Source organism: Durio zibethinus, chromosome 9 (assembly GCF_047325235.1).
Source record: "Durio zibethinus cultivar Kanyao isolate XHJ-2024 chromosome 9, ASM4732523v1, whole genome shotgun sequence".
Classification (NCBI taxonomy): domain Eukaryota; kingdom Viridiplantae; phylum Streptophyta; class Magnoliopsida; order Malvales; family Malvaceae; genus Durio; species Durio zibethinus.
In genome coordinates, this window is record NC_143170.1 from 11,105,665 (window position 1) to 11,119,128 (window position 13,464).

The 13,464-nt window shown below is 30.7% G+C and overlaps 1 protein-coding gene across 1 annotated transcript; it reads right to left on the reverse strand.

Moving 5' to 3' along the window:
• Nucleotides 1–7,821: 7,821 nt before the first annotated feature.
• Nucleotides 7,822–11,937, reverse strand: LOC111317020 (auxin efflux carrier component 1-like). The gene is made up of 6 exons (XM_022919323.2): nt 10,260–11,937; nt 9,811–10,057; nt 9,550–9,635; nt 9,012–9,169; nt 8,276–8,352; nt 7,822–8,121 (listed from the first exon to the last, which is right to left on the reverse strand). The coding sequence occupies exons 1-6, from the start codon at nt 11,437–11,439 to the stop codon at nt 8,055–8,057; spliced, it is 1,815 nt and encodes a 604-aa protein (XP_022775058.2). The 5' UTR covers nt 11,440–11,937; the 3' UTR covers nt 7,822–8,054.
• Between the last annotated feature and the right edge of the window lie 1,527 nt (nt 11,938–13,464).

The following is a 13,464-nucleotide window of genomic DNA, read 5'->3' on the forward strand; positions in this document are numbered from 1 at the left end:
TCATCACAAGTCAAATGCAAAAGCAATCTAATAGTAGAATAGAATTTGTTAGATGTTTGCCAATATTTGTATTTATATATTTATATATTATGAATTATACAGTATTGAAGCTTGTTGACTTTAAGTTGTAGGAAAGAGAGAGAGAGTCTCTCTAGCTTCCTCTATAAATCTCACCGCCCTCTTCGTTTCAAGATATCATTTTAATTTTAACAGTTAAAAAAGATGATCCTTTGGGATGGAAACAAAATGCATTTAATCCTCACAGTCACTGATCAGTTGTTGGCTCCGCCCAGCACAACGTTAGAAACAACACTTCATTTGATCTTGAATTTAAAACCACTTCACTTTTCACGTGCAAATGCAATTAATTAATATATGAGGGACAACGAGAGTATATCAGATTGGTGCATGCGTTGAATAAAAAAAGCTACATAAAAAGAAACCTTTAAATTAATAAATTAATTACTGTTCTTCATGCAAGGGTATCGAGTTTCTTTCTATCCTTTTCAGTGGGAATCCCAGCCACGAATAAAACAAACTCACCTGCATGCACACATATTTCTATGCAGTCCAGGAGCTTTTTTTTTTTTTTTTTTTTTTTTAATTTTTAGAGAAAGAAAGTTTAATTTTATTTTTTTTAAATTTATATACTTATCGTTAAATTAAATACTTAAATTTTATATTATTATTGGATCTTAATAATTTATGTCCTCCAAACACATGATTTTGTCCTTTTGCAGCTATATATATATATAAATATATGTTTGTGCTATAATTATGATTGATTATGAAATTTGAATCTTCTATGCGTGACTATGCTACTCGCAAAACATTCTTTTCTAACATATGAACGTTGAGAGGTAAACTTAAGTTGTTTTAGTAAAATGAAATAGTCCTCTATACTTTTGTTTTGCAAAATTCGAACATGAGATTTTTAAAATATATAAAATTCTTTTTACAGGGTAGGATCCCATTGAGAATTTGTTGTTTATAACTATTTTGTGAATACAGGAAGGTCATATATATATACATATATATATATATATATCAAAGAAGGATCTATATATATTATTGTAAGTTTTAAATTTTTTTATTATTGGATTGAAATAATTAAGAGTAAAAATATTATTTTAATTTTAATTAATAATATATTTAATTTTAATATAACAATTAAAATAACATAAAGCTTTGAATAGCTCTCTTTCTCATGTCATAATTTTATATATATTTTTCATAAAATTTAAATTTAAAACTTTAAAAAGTAATTTCAAATTTTAAGCTATGTTAGACTATTACTCGTAATTAGTTTTTTTTTTTTTTTTTAAAGAGAGAAAGAGAAGGGAGATTAAAAAGCGGGGCAGAGGCAGGGGCAGGGGGCAGACGTGACAAACCCACGAAGGATTGTCGAGGAAACGGCCGACCCAACACAAATTAGTGGGAAACAAAACATCTATCTATCCATCTATCAACATTCAACACCACCAAGGCAAGGGCAAAGGCAATGGCAAAAGCGACGAGTGACTAAGACAAGACTGACGTTAGTTCTTTGTTTTGTTATGCATTATATAAATAGTGTATTATATACGTACTGATTCTTTACGCATCTCATCATCCCGCGATATATTTGCTTCATACAAGTGCGTGCATTCTTTATAAATTCCCTTTATTTTTCTTCAATTTTTTATCAATTAGGGCTACAAAATCTTAGAGATTTGTGTTCAAAGTTCAGATGATTCATTGGACTACCAGTCGTCCCTTGCTTGGAGCTTAGAATCTGGATATAAAGGCTTTCATCCGAGTCAATAAACCATCAAGCTTCATCTTCTCCAACTCTTCCCTTTTAATGATATATATATATATATGAGATTACAAGTCCATTTGTATTATAGTAATTTTTATATTTTTTTGGATATTTGAATTAAATTAAATTCATGATTAATTTGAACTAAAATAATATTTTTAAATTTAATAATTTTAATTTAAGAATTTTAAAAAATATAAGTTATACATATAAGTAAATCCCTCCTATTTATTATATTTTATTTTTTCTACAGCTTTTCTTAATTTCAATGACTTTTCAATTTATGCACACAAGTTTTTTTAAGAGAGATAAGAATAAAGTAATTTGATAATTTTAGATATAATACATGGCACGAAAAAAAAAAAAAAAGCATATGAAACCGTCACTATTTAAAAATTTTGTAAAAGTTAAAACTAAAATTGTGTTTTGTATTTGGTGTATCGACACAAATTTAACATGATAAATTTTTTGTTTTACACATTTTTTATGCGAAACAGATATGATATAAATATACAAATTGCTAGAAATAAAATAATATACTTTTGGCAAAAATTTCTAGGGGAATAAGGAGATAGCAACTTATTCAAACAACTTTTAACAGTATTTCTAAACATATTTTGATGCAAGAATAAAGCCTCAAAAAGGTGTGATTAAGATTACAAGATAAATTAGATTTTATTGGTCAATTTTTTGTGTGCGAATCTGGAAAAAGTTGCTAATTAAATCAATTAGATAGAATTTGATATTATTTTCAAGATTATCGTAACATGGTAATAAAATCACTAAGGTAATTTGATTACCAGTGATCTTACATTATCATATTTGATATAATATTATAAATCCTAGTATTTTTAAATTACTATATTTGATATTATATAAAAAAATAAATCATATAATACAAAATATCTAAAATAATATTAAAACAAGTAAAATATTTAATACGTATTAAATAACAATAAATAAAATAGTTAAACGTTATTTTATAAAAAAAATATAAATTATAAATCAATTTTTGGTAAAAATAATTTCTAAAAATTATCAAATAAATTATTATCCTTTTTCTAATCAGTATAAATTTATAATATATAATTTTTTTAGAATAAATAATTAAAAAAACCCCTTTTTTTAAAATTTTTAGTGGTTAGTTTCTTGGGATATGTTAATTATATTCTTTATGAGGGTAAATTAGTTAAAAAATAATATTGAAAATTATTTTTCTATGATGATAAAACTTTCTCATCTTTTAAGTTGAAAATCATATTATTCTCCGATACAATGATCTTATCACTTTGGTGATTTAAGATAATTGTCATGTAAATTTTTTAAATTATTACCAAATAAGATAATGTAATTATTGAGTGTAAATCATTGTAATTTTTAAACAAATCAAATAATACCTTATACCAAACACTCTCTTAAAGATCTAAATTCTAATTAAAAAGTTATGACAATTTCGTTTGAACTGCATACATACAGGAGTTCATTTTATTTTACCTTAGACTTTTTTCAAGGCTTTAATAACCTTTATGCAAAATTTAACCTAAATTTGTGGTCATGTTTGCCACTTGATGGGCTGCCATCATGCAACTGTCAGCATGACGACGCAATTCATTATGATCATTTATAATTATTTACTTTAAACCATCTAAATTATAGTGTAAACATTTGTCTGATACTTGTATGAATCCTACACTCTTAATGAGTCGAGATTTTTTAATTTCTATATACAATTAATCGAAGGTAGTATGAATTTAATTTTATTCATTATTCTTTTAATAATGTGGAAATTTTCATTAAGTGTACTATAGGATACTAAAACCATGTCCGACACAACCGTGAGAATGATATTTAGTAGCAATGAAAATAAAAACAGTGGCAACGATGAAATTGAGAGTTGTAATAATAAAATTAAAATTAATAATGAAAGAAATGTGTTAAAAAAAGATTTATTGACAGTCTGATAATATGATGAAAAAATCAAACGAAATTGAATCGCAACTGAAAAATTAAAAAAAAAAAAAAGTTTTAACAGTTTTGAAAGCTTTCTTGTATAAGTTTATTTTTAATGCAAATCCTTGGAGATTAAATTTAATGATTGTCGCAGAATAGCAACCCCGAAGTAAACTCAGTAGCTACAAAGAGTTAGGTTGGTCTGAAATGTCAAAATTTTTATATAGTTTGATGAGGAATGTGTTTAACTGAAAATAAACATATATGGGTCAATACATATATAAAATAGCCATGCACAATTGACCAAAGAATAGATGCTGAGTTATTGTGATTCTTATGGGATTGAGAATAATAAGTGTGAAGCATATTTAAGATGCCAATCATCATGGCAATTAGCAACAATATTGTCTGCTATCTTTGCATCACAATATAAACAAAAACAGTAACATGTATAATAATTTTTTTTATATTTAAAATTATCATAATTCAAACTCTAGTCTCCGTAATTAAAAGTTCAGTACTATCATATCATACGATAGTTATGTCTAGCAAAAATTTTCTGCCCTTTCCCATTCCATCAATGGATTTTGGTAAGTGAGAAACTAGATATATATGACCCCAAAAGTTGGTAACAAGGATTAGCTTATACTTCAACCCCAAATCATAAAATATTAACTACTCTCCATGCAATATCTTGTTGAGATAAAGTTGGGTTACATACAAGCCAGCATTTGCGATAAGAGCTATTTTTTTTTGTTGGAGAAGCAGTGTACACATGCCAATATACTTCAAATGAAGAAAGTCTTGTTTTTCTTTCTTGTCATAATCGACGAATGCAAATTTATGATAGTTCTCAAACAGCGATCTTACAGTGACTATGTTGTCTCGTAGTGCCAATAATTTTAGTTTAACTCCATTCTGCTGCTGAAAAACAAGACCGGTTGGAAGGAGCTGATTGCAAAAACTAACTCACAATCATTTCAAGTTTTAAAAATTCAAAAAAGCTTTTATAGTGATTTTGAATTTCTTATAATCTTTTTCATATATTAATCATAATCAATGATTTCGTCTATTTCATGAAAGATGTCACGTCAATTATGTGAATCAATTTACTAATTTTAGATAACAAAAATATGAGATAGTACAAACAAATTTTGAAAATTTAGAAAGTTTTAAATATATATTTTATGAAATTATATATATTAATCATAATTAAATATTATATCACCGAACAATCAATCAAACAAACTAACAAACAAGTTATAATATAACAAGACAAATTCAATATAAAATTAAATCAAACTCAGATACAATTTTAAATATTTGGTTAAACTTAAAAAATCAAAGCAAATACTCCTTCCATATAACCATATGAAATTTACACTTTGATTATCCATAACTTTAAGTGACACAATATTTTCTAAATTATTAACACATATAAAATTTTATCCATAATTTATTAACAAATAGTACTTTAACACATAATTATTAAATTTTAAATTTTTTTTCATAAAAATTCACATACTTTAGTCTAATTGTTTAATTGACCTAATATTATTATGAACTAAAAATCTTAAAATTAATCACTTCAAAATAATCAATTCATTTTTATTTTTATTTTTTCTTATAATTATTCATATTTTAGTTTAAGGTTACATAAATATTTGCCCCTTAAACTACACCAGTTATATCATAATGATATCTACAAAATAAAAATTTGTAATTAAATATTTAAAATTTAATTTCATGAGATACTTTGCCCATTTTGACTAAAACCGTTACCACAAATGATGATGTGGCTTTTAGGACCAATGATTTACCACCAAATGTAATGTGAATGCCAAGCAAACATGTTAGTGCCAAGTTGTAGTGGCTCTATCGCCATGTCAATAATAGAAACAAAAAATCAAAAAGAAAGGGAATTTTTTTAAAAAAATTAATTCACAAAAACTAAAAAGTTTTTTAAAATTATATTTTTTTTAAATTCAAAATATGTTTTTTTAACAGTGGAAAAAATTCAAAAAATATGGAATTTAAAATGCCATATTTTAAATTAGGAGAGAGAGAGAGAGAGAAGGAAGGGAGGGGAATAAGGGGTGGGGGTGAGGTTAGAGGGCCGATAGACTGGCTCGAGGCAGAACTAATTAATTTCAGCTTAAACAAGCGAGTTGAATGAAATGCTTTATAAATACCATTATATATTTGAAGTAACGGCGTCGTCACGAAAAGAATTATCGGGAGGAAGTTATCAAAATAACTTCGTAAAACGATGGGGCGCCGTTGAATTTGAAAATTCGAATTGGAATTGGATGTCGGCTAGATTTGTCTTCCTTTACGGATGCAAGCAAAGAAGAGAATTAATTTCATTGACTCAATGATCACAGTTTTAATTATTTCTAGTTTCTGCGGAGGCTTAACCTAATCGGTTGAATATTATATGCCAGATTGTTCATGCACTCTGCATTTTTACAAACTCAGTTGCACAATAATGTACTGACAAATTGCATTATATATGTAAGGTGACATCTTATTGTGATGTCCCATGCTATTAGGCAGCCGTTTAGCCACTCAATCCCATGAAGCTTCCATATTTATTCAAAGATGTGCTCAAACCCAGCTTAAACCTGGAGAAGCACAATCTAATATTCCTCGAAAAATTTTATCGCCATCGCCCATCGTCATTCTAGGATGCGATTTTTCGATTTAAGTGACAAAAAGATGATCGATAGTACCAATGGTCGCATCTGCCCGTTCGGAGTGTCGGTACGGACCCCTCGCGGTCAAATCTAGCCGCTAAGAGCTCTACAGTCTGACGACTCGATTTGGCAGTTGGGAACGCCAGAACTACGCTCCTGCGATCGGATCTAGCTGTTGGGAGTGTTGGAACAATGCTCCACTGCCCGATTTGACCGTTTGGAGCGCCACAACGACGTCCCCGTAGCTGGATTTGGTTGCTATCTGGTATGATGCCCCGTGGTCGGATTTGGCAATTGAGAGCGCCTTAATGGCTCCCCCGCGACCAGATCAAACTGTTAGGAGTACTAGAATTGCGTCCCTAGGACCGGTTTTGGCTGCTAGCTACAGAGTAAGACAAGATTCAACCGAGCAGTCAGATGAAAAAGATAAGAATAAAAAGAAAAGAAAAAAAAAGGGAAAAGATGCATAGGAAAATAAAAAAAATTATAATAATTAACATTAATTTTAAGTTTTTAAGAAAATGTTAATTTATCAATTAATTATGATTATTATTTTTACAATAAATTATGATTAATTTTTTATATTTATTTCTATAAACTAATCAACAAATTAATACCATGAGAAATTATGAAATACATTAATAATAAAATTTTTAAACTCCACAAATGATATTAAGAGGATAATATATACTTGTTGAAATGAATTTTAAAAAATAAAAAAATTAATTTAAAATAAAAATAAAACATATACTAATCTTTTAACATAATTTATACAATTAAAATTTTACACTAAAAATATATGAAATACTGCCTCTAACATTATTTCTAACATATTTCATTCCAATAAATTAAACCTTTTAATAATTATATTCTTTTCCATTCTTTCTTAATCTATCATCGCGAATGGCTATTATAGTTCCCTTCGTTTCATTTCATGAACCAAACTTCTACTGTTGTATAAATATATTGTAAATGATTATATGTACAAATGGCGTATTAATTATAGTCCGGCGAAGCAAATCTAATGCTCAAAAGCGTGGTCAGTAAACATCGAATCTTAGCGGGTGCGCATATTCTTCCTTAATTCTTCTCATTCTTTTGACACTGTTTTTCCAATGGACAAAATAAGCGTACGTGTTGATATATGGAACAAAAGGAATCATGAAATTTCATTGTATCCACTCCAATTCTAATTTACGATCAGATTTCAAGTTCTCAAATAAGGCAAAGCAAAGCAAACCTTGAATTCCAATGGAACATTTTTGTATTCCCATCATCACGTGTATCCACCGTTTTTTTTTCTTTTTCTTTTTTCTTGCAGCTTTCATGAGAGAGCATAAATTCTTGGAATAAAATTACAACTCAAAATTATAATTAACTAGAAAAATATTTTTTTTCCTTATAATTTGACTACAAATAAGGTTTTACGAATTTTACTACAAAAAAAAAAAAAGACATAGGAAAGATTAATCATTCATCGGTAGGGGTCCTCGATTTCTTTGTCGTTTCAGTTATGAATGAGAGGTTTTAATTTGTTGGCATCTCCGACCCCAAAAGGGATTTTGCATTTTGCATTGATGCCACAAATTCTTGATACGTTAGCCACTTCATAATCCCAATAAAATGTAGTAGACAAGCGTTATGGGCAGTGCTATTAGCATCCCAAAAATAACACTGCAATTCAAAAAGTGAGGGATACATATATGAGAGAATAAGCAAAAAATAAAAAATAAAAAAGGTTAGGAGAAAAAGAAAAATGGAATCAATTATAAAAGATGGTTGTATGGTTTTTCTTTTAAGAAAAAAAAAAAGTAAAAACTAGACTCACGCTGTGCTGAGAATATCAGGGTGTACGTTGTATTCCTTGGCAAAGACAAAGGGGACAATTCCCTGCGGGAGAGCTGCCTGTTTTTTTTTTTTTTTTGTTTGGAAATCCAAATACAAAAAGACATGTTAGAATTTGTATGGAATATGGATGTCTGTTTGTTGTTCATTCATAACCCTAATTAAGCATCCCATTTGCTTAATTAATTAATTAATTCATGACATATTCAAATATTATTATTATTGTTTGTTTCTCTTGGCATTAGTTTGTCCTATTCAATTCCTGATATCAGCAAAAAGTTATACGTATAAAACTCCCTTGAATAAAATATCATTAATTAGAAACACAGGAACTACTAATATTTAATTATGCACTGTTTTGTTATTCACTTGGGATTTTGCTTTATCTAGCCTTTCTACCAAGTTCAGAAAGGTTCAATGTATTTGCATTCTGCTGACCACACCTGGCCTTCTGTATTTCTGAAACATTTAACAAGGAAAAAACTAGATTGAACTGACAAAGAAATAATAAAAAATCTTATCTGGAGATGGCAAGATTTTGATAGTAAGTATGTGTGTGTATATATATATATAAAGCTGTAGTGAGTTTTGGAGCTTTTGCAGTTAAGTTGGATGGGTAAAAAAGAACAGAAAAAAACAGTGAAGAACCAAAAGAAAGAGAAAGAGAGAAGAGAGGAGGGTAAGGCAATTAGGCAAAGGCAAAGGAAAAGGAAAGTGACCTGTACAATGGCAACGTGTAATAGAACGCCCCGAAGGCCAACAGCAATGGAAGCGGCTGCCATGACAGCTGGACCTGTAAGGAATCTCACAGCCATAGCAAAAGCTGCAACGGAATTTCCACATGCTATGATCCTTTGTTGCAAAGCCATGAACAGACCTGTCATCACATCAAAGCATCGTCCCCACCCACATCCCCATTGTTACTTGTCAGAAACAACGAAAACATTTCTGCTTTTTTTTATTTCTTTTCGTTTTGCACTTTCTTTCTGAAAGAGGAAGACCTTTCATCATCACTTCCACCACACTATCACACCCAAGACAAAAACCGGGCAAAAAGTAGAAGATTTTTACAGAGCGAAAGCTACAGAAATCCCCAACACATTATCATGACCATACTGTTTTGCTTGCTTTATTATAACATTTAATAATGATAAAGTGATTCATTACTACTAATAAAGAAAAAGGTAAGGGAGGATTTTTATTTTTATTTTTTGTGGGAGTTTATTGTTTGTGAGGAAAAAGGAGTAATTTACTGACCAAGACTGAACATGGCCATGCCTAGCCCTGCATCTGACAGAATGGAAATGGACTTGGCTATTATGGCAGGCATGTGTACATTCCACCTACAAGAAACCAAGCAACAAGCTATCAGAATTCAGAAATGATGAGAACGCTGAACCCAGGTACCAAAATAGATTATACAGAAAGCAAAATATATAAATTATATAATGAATAATACAAAAAGATTCTTCATGGATTTCGTCTGAGCAGAAAGAAACAGGCTGGTTGATATTGTACCTGAATGAGATTAAAGACCAAGTGAGACCTATTAAGCTTGAATAAGTGTTGGGATTCCTGATAAGCTTTCTCCAAACCATGATCAGTATCAGCCTTGTCATGACACTTGTTGGAGGCATAGTTTTGGGCTTTCCATCTCCCACTTTGTCACCTTCATGGTTTTCCATTTCTCTGTCCAATCCTCTGTTCCCAAAGCTGAAGTCATCTCTCTCCATGTACTCCTCATGATTCTCTCTATGTCCTTCCACTGGAACAAAGCAAAGTAGCATGAAAACAACCATTAATCTAAAAAGAAAAAAAAAAACATATGTAAGATTGAAGCAAACAAAAATGTTACAAAACAACATTAAAGCTTGTTTAATTATTTTCTTCACTCTCTTTGAAAATTTTTACTGAAAAAAAATCAAAAAATGAAAAGAAGACACTCAAATAAAGTGATCAGAAGCTACCTTTCCCTGGGGAGACAGCCAGTCTAACTTCTTTCTGGTCAGTTGCTCCATATTCATGGCCACCAAAGACGTCGGATACAGGAGAAGCACTCGAACTCCAAACAAACATATGAAGATCCCTACCACCATCTTCAGACTTTTGCTGAGCCTGGCCATTAGGCTTCTTTGCATTAGCATTAGCAGCAACACTTTTAGACCCAGTCGGCGAAAACATACCCGGATTAGGAGCCGGATAATGGGTTGCACCACCTGGCGCTTGGTAATGGAACCTTGGCTTGCCGGTGGCTGCACCGTCCTCCTCATAATTGGATGGTCTTGGAGTTGGTCCTCGCGAGGCAGACAAACCGTAAACATCTGCAGCACCAAAATTTGAATTGCGTCCCGCAGCCATCATCGAGTAGAAATCAGTGTGATTAAAGCTTGAGCCTCTTGGTGTTGGGTTTCTTGATGATTGCAAAGAGTATATCTCAGCATTTGTTAGATTTGAAGGGCGTGGAGTTGTTGAAGATAAACCTTGGGACCTTCTTGAGAAAATATCTGATCTTGAAGCATTGGATTTCCTGACAGTAACATGGAGCTTACCATCTTCTTTGATCTCAGCTTCAGTTTCAAGAGGTTGTCGACCATCAAGTGACATGATATCTGAATCGACATGGATTGAAACAATAGAGCCAGCAGTGTCTGGAAATTGCTCAGAGATGAGCATTTTGGCACCTCTATATTCGAACATGAAAAGCATCAAGGTGTACCAAATAATGCATTGAAGGACGACTATTTGCACCATTAAGCTTCCAGAAAACTCTCCGTACATCCCTTTAAGTAAAGGGATGCCCATCACCAAAGTGTTTGGAAGAGTAGAGAGTGAAAAAAGGGTGATGGTCCATTCCAAGCAACCCCTTTTGCTCACCTTGGACCAAACTGCTAGTACTGCAAGAACTATAACTTTTTGGAGGGTATCAGCAGCTATGAAGCGAAAGTTCATAGCATAGGGATCGTTAGATGCGATGAAGTGGAAAGAGAGGAGAGGGACGGCAAAGAGAGCAACAAAGCGATTGATTCCTGAACACTGATCAGGAGAGAAGATCTTCCACCATTTCACTGAGCCATAAGCTAAAATCATGGCCACGTAAAGTGGCACCATTGCAGTCATGACATGGTAGAAGTCTGTTAACGTGATCATCTTTGGCAGCTATCAGCAAAACTGAATTACCCAGATCAAGAAAACCAGCTTCAAAGAAGTGCCAAGAAGAAGATAAGTTGTTGAAGCCTGATTGAGAACCGAAGAAGGAGGAGATAGCCTTGGTGGAAGTGATGATGGTGAAGAAAAAGGAAATGGGAGAGCATGTGTTTTTGGGGTTTTGGGGAAAGTGGGGTGGTAATATGCAGAGAGAATAGAGGAATTTTTTTTTTTCACTATAAAGCTTTGAGAGTTGCGAGCAAGCTTGCACTTGCAGACCCCAAAGCACAGGGTTTTGCTTTTTTTTTAATCTAGGGTTTGTTTGTTTGCCTTTTGTTTTCAGTTGAGGGTTGGATTTGATAAATCTTGGTATCCGTGGCTCTATCTTCAATGGACTAATATGCTACAAAGTTAAGTGGAAAAAGCATTTTGGTTGGGAGGCCGGATGTGTGTGTGTGTGTCTCTAAGTATTTGGGAGAGACTCTTCAAGCTTTTGCGAATATCAGAAGAACCCCTTAACCCTTCTTCTTTCTTCTTGGATTCGCATTTTTGTTCATGGATTCTAGATGGGCTTATGGCACTGTTTGGAAACCTTTTTATTCCTTTTACGATTGCTCCCCTACAATTCGGTGTACTGTTCGTGTTTAATTTTTAAAGAGATATGGCTAAGTTAGTTCTTTTGATAAGAAAATAATTTATTATTTCTTGTTAATTACTCACTTCAACATTGTTTTGTTTGTATACTTTTACTTTTCTTTAAAAAAAAAAAAAAATCATTTTTAGTGTTCCTTGTTATCTTTAAATATAACAACAAATTTTCCTTTTTCCTAAGGTGACCATAATTAAAGTAAAAATGCCTTTTATATAATCAATACAAATCAAAATTCAAGTATTTAAAATTTCTTAAACTTTGTCTAAAGTCAAAATAAGCAACTGTATATAAGAGAAAGGGAGTAGATTTTATGAGTATTTCATAACTAAAATCTTGAATATACTGGTAAGATCATTTGAAAATCTAATCCCCTTATAAAAACCTTTTAAAGAGATTAAAAAAAATCTTTGCATTTAATGTACTCTAACAAAGTTTTGAATTTTTTTTATAAAATTATTTTTTTTTATAATTTTTAAGAGAAATTTTAAAATAAACTAATAGTGAAATTTTTAAACTCTGCGAGTTTAAGAAGGTATCAATCTCTTAACAACATTTATGTAATTAAAAATTTACACTAATTTTGTATCAAATATTTACTCAATTTTTAATATAAAAGTGTTTTAAAAGATTATAAAAAATTTATTTATAATACTAAAAAAAGAAATAATAAATGTTAAAAATAGAAAGAAGTATAATCTAGCTTTGCCACAAAAAAAAAAAAAAAGGTGACCAAACAAAAATGGGAGAGACGTGGTACTCCTTTCGCCTTATTTTCTTTGTTAACGTTTGATTTTTTTGAGATTTAAGAAAAAAATTTAATTTTAGCATCTTAAATTTTAAAATTTTGTTATGTGATATTTTGTGATTTTAAATATTACAAAAAAAACAACATAAAAGTAATAATGTTATGTATTTAGGGAGAACACAATTTGAGCTTTTTCAGAGGAAAAAAAAAATAAAAAGGGAGAGGGTTAGTGTTTTCCTCTCTTTTACAAATTAGTTTGTGGTACCATAGACTGTAGTAATATTGGTGCTTAGACCTTCAAAATCAGAAGTGAAAATAAATCATTTTAGGGAGTGGTGAAGGAGTCCACGCTCTTTAAATATGCGGCGCTAAAATTGGAGTGGAGTAGGACAAGTATATAAGGAGAAGGCAAATCCCTTCACGTGGACTCTAAAATCTGCATCCCAAACCATATCTTTCTTGGCATTTCCAATCCCTTCAACTCAATTTGCACTTTGTTTTATTATTTGGTTTACCACCAAAACTCAATTGTGGTGATTAATTTGACTGCGATTAAGTGATATTATCTAATATCAATTAAATTATTCAATTTAAAATACTTTTATGGAAATGCTATATATACATTATTTTA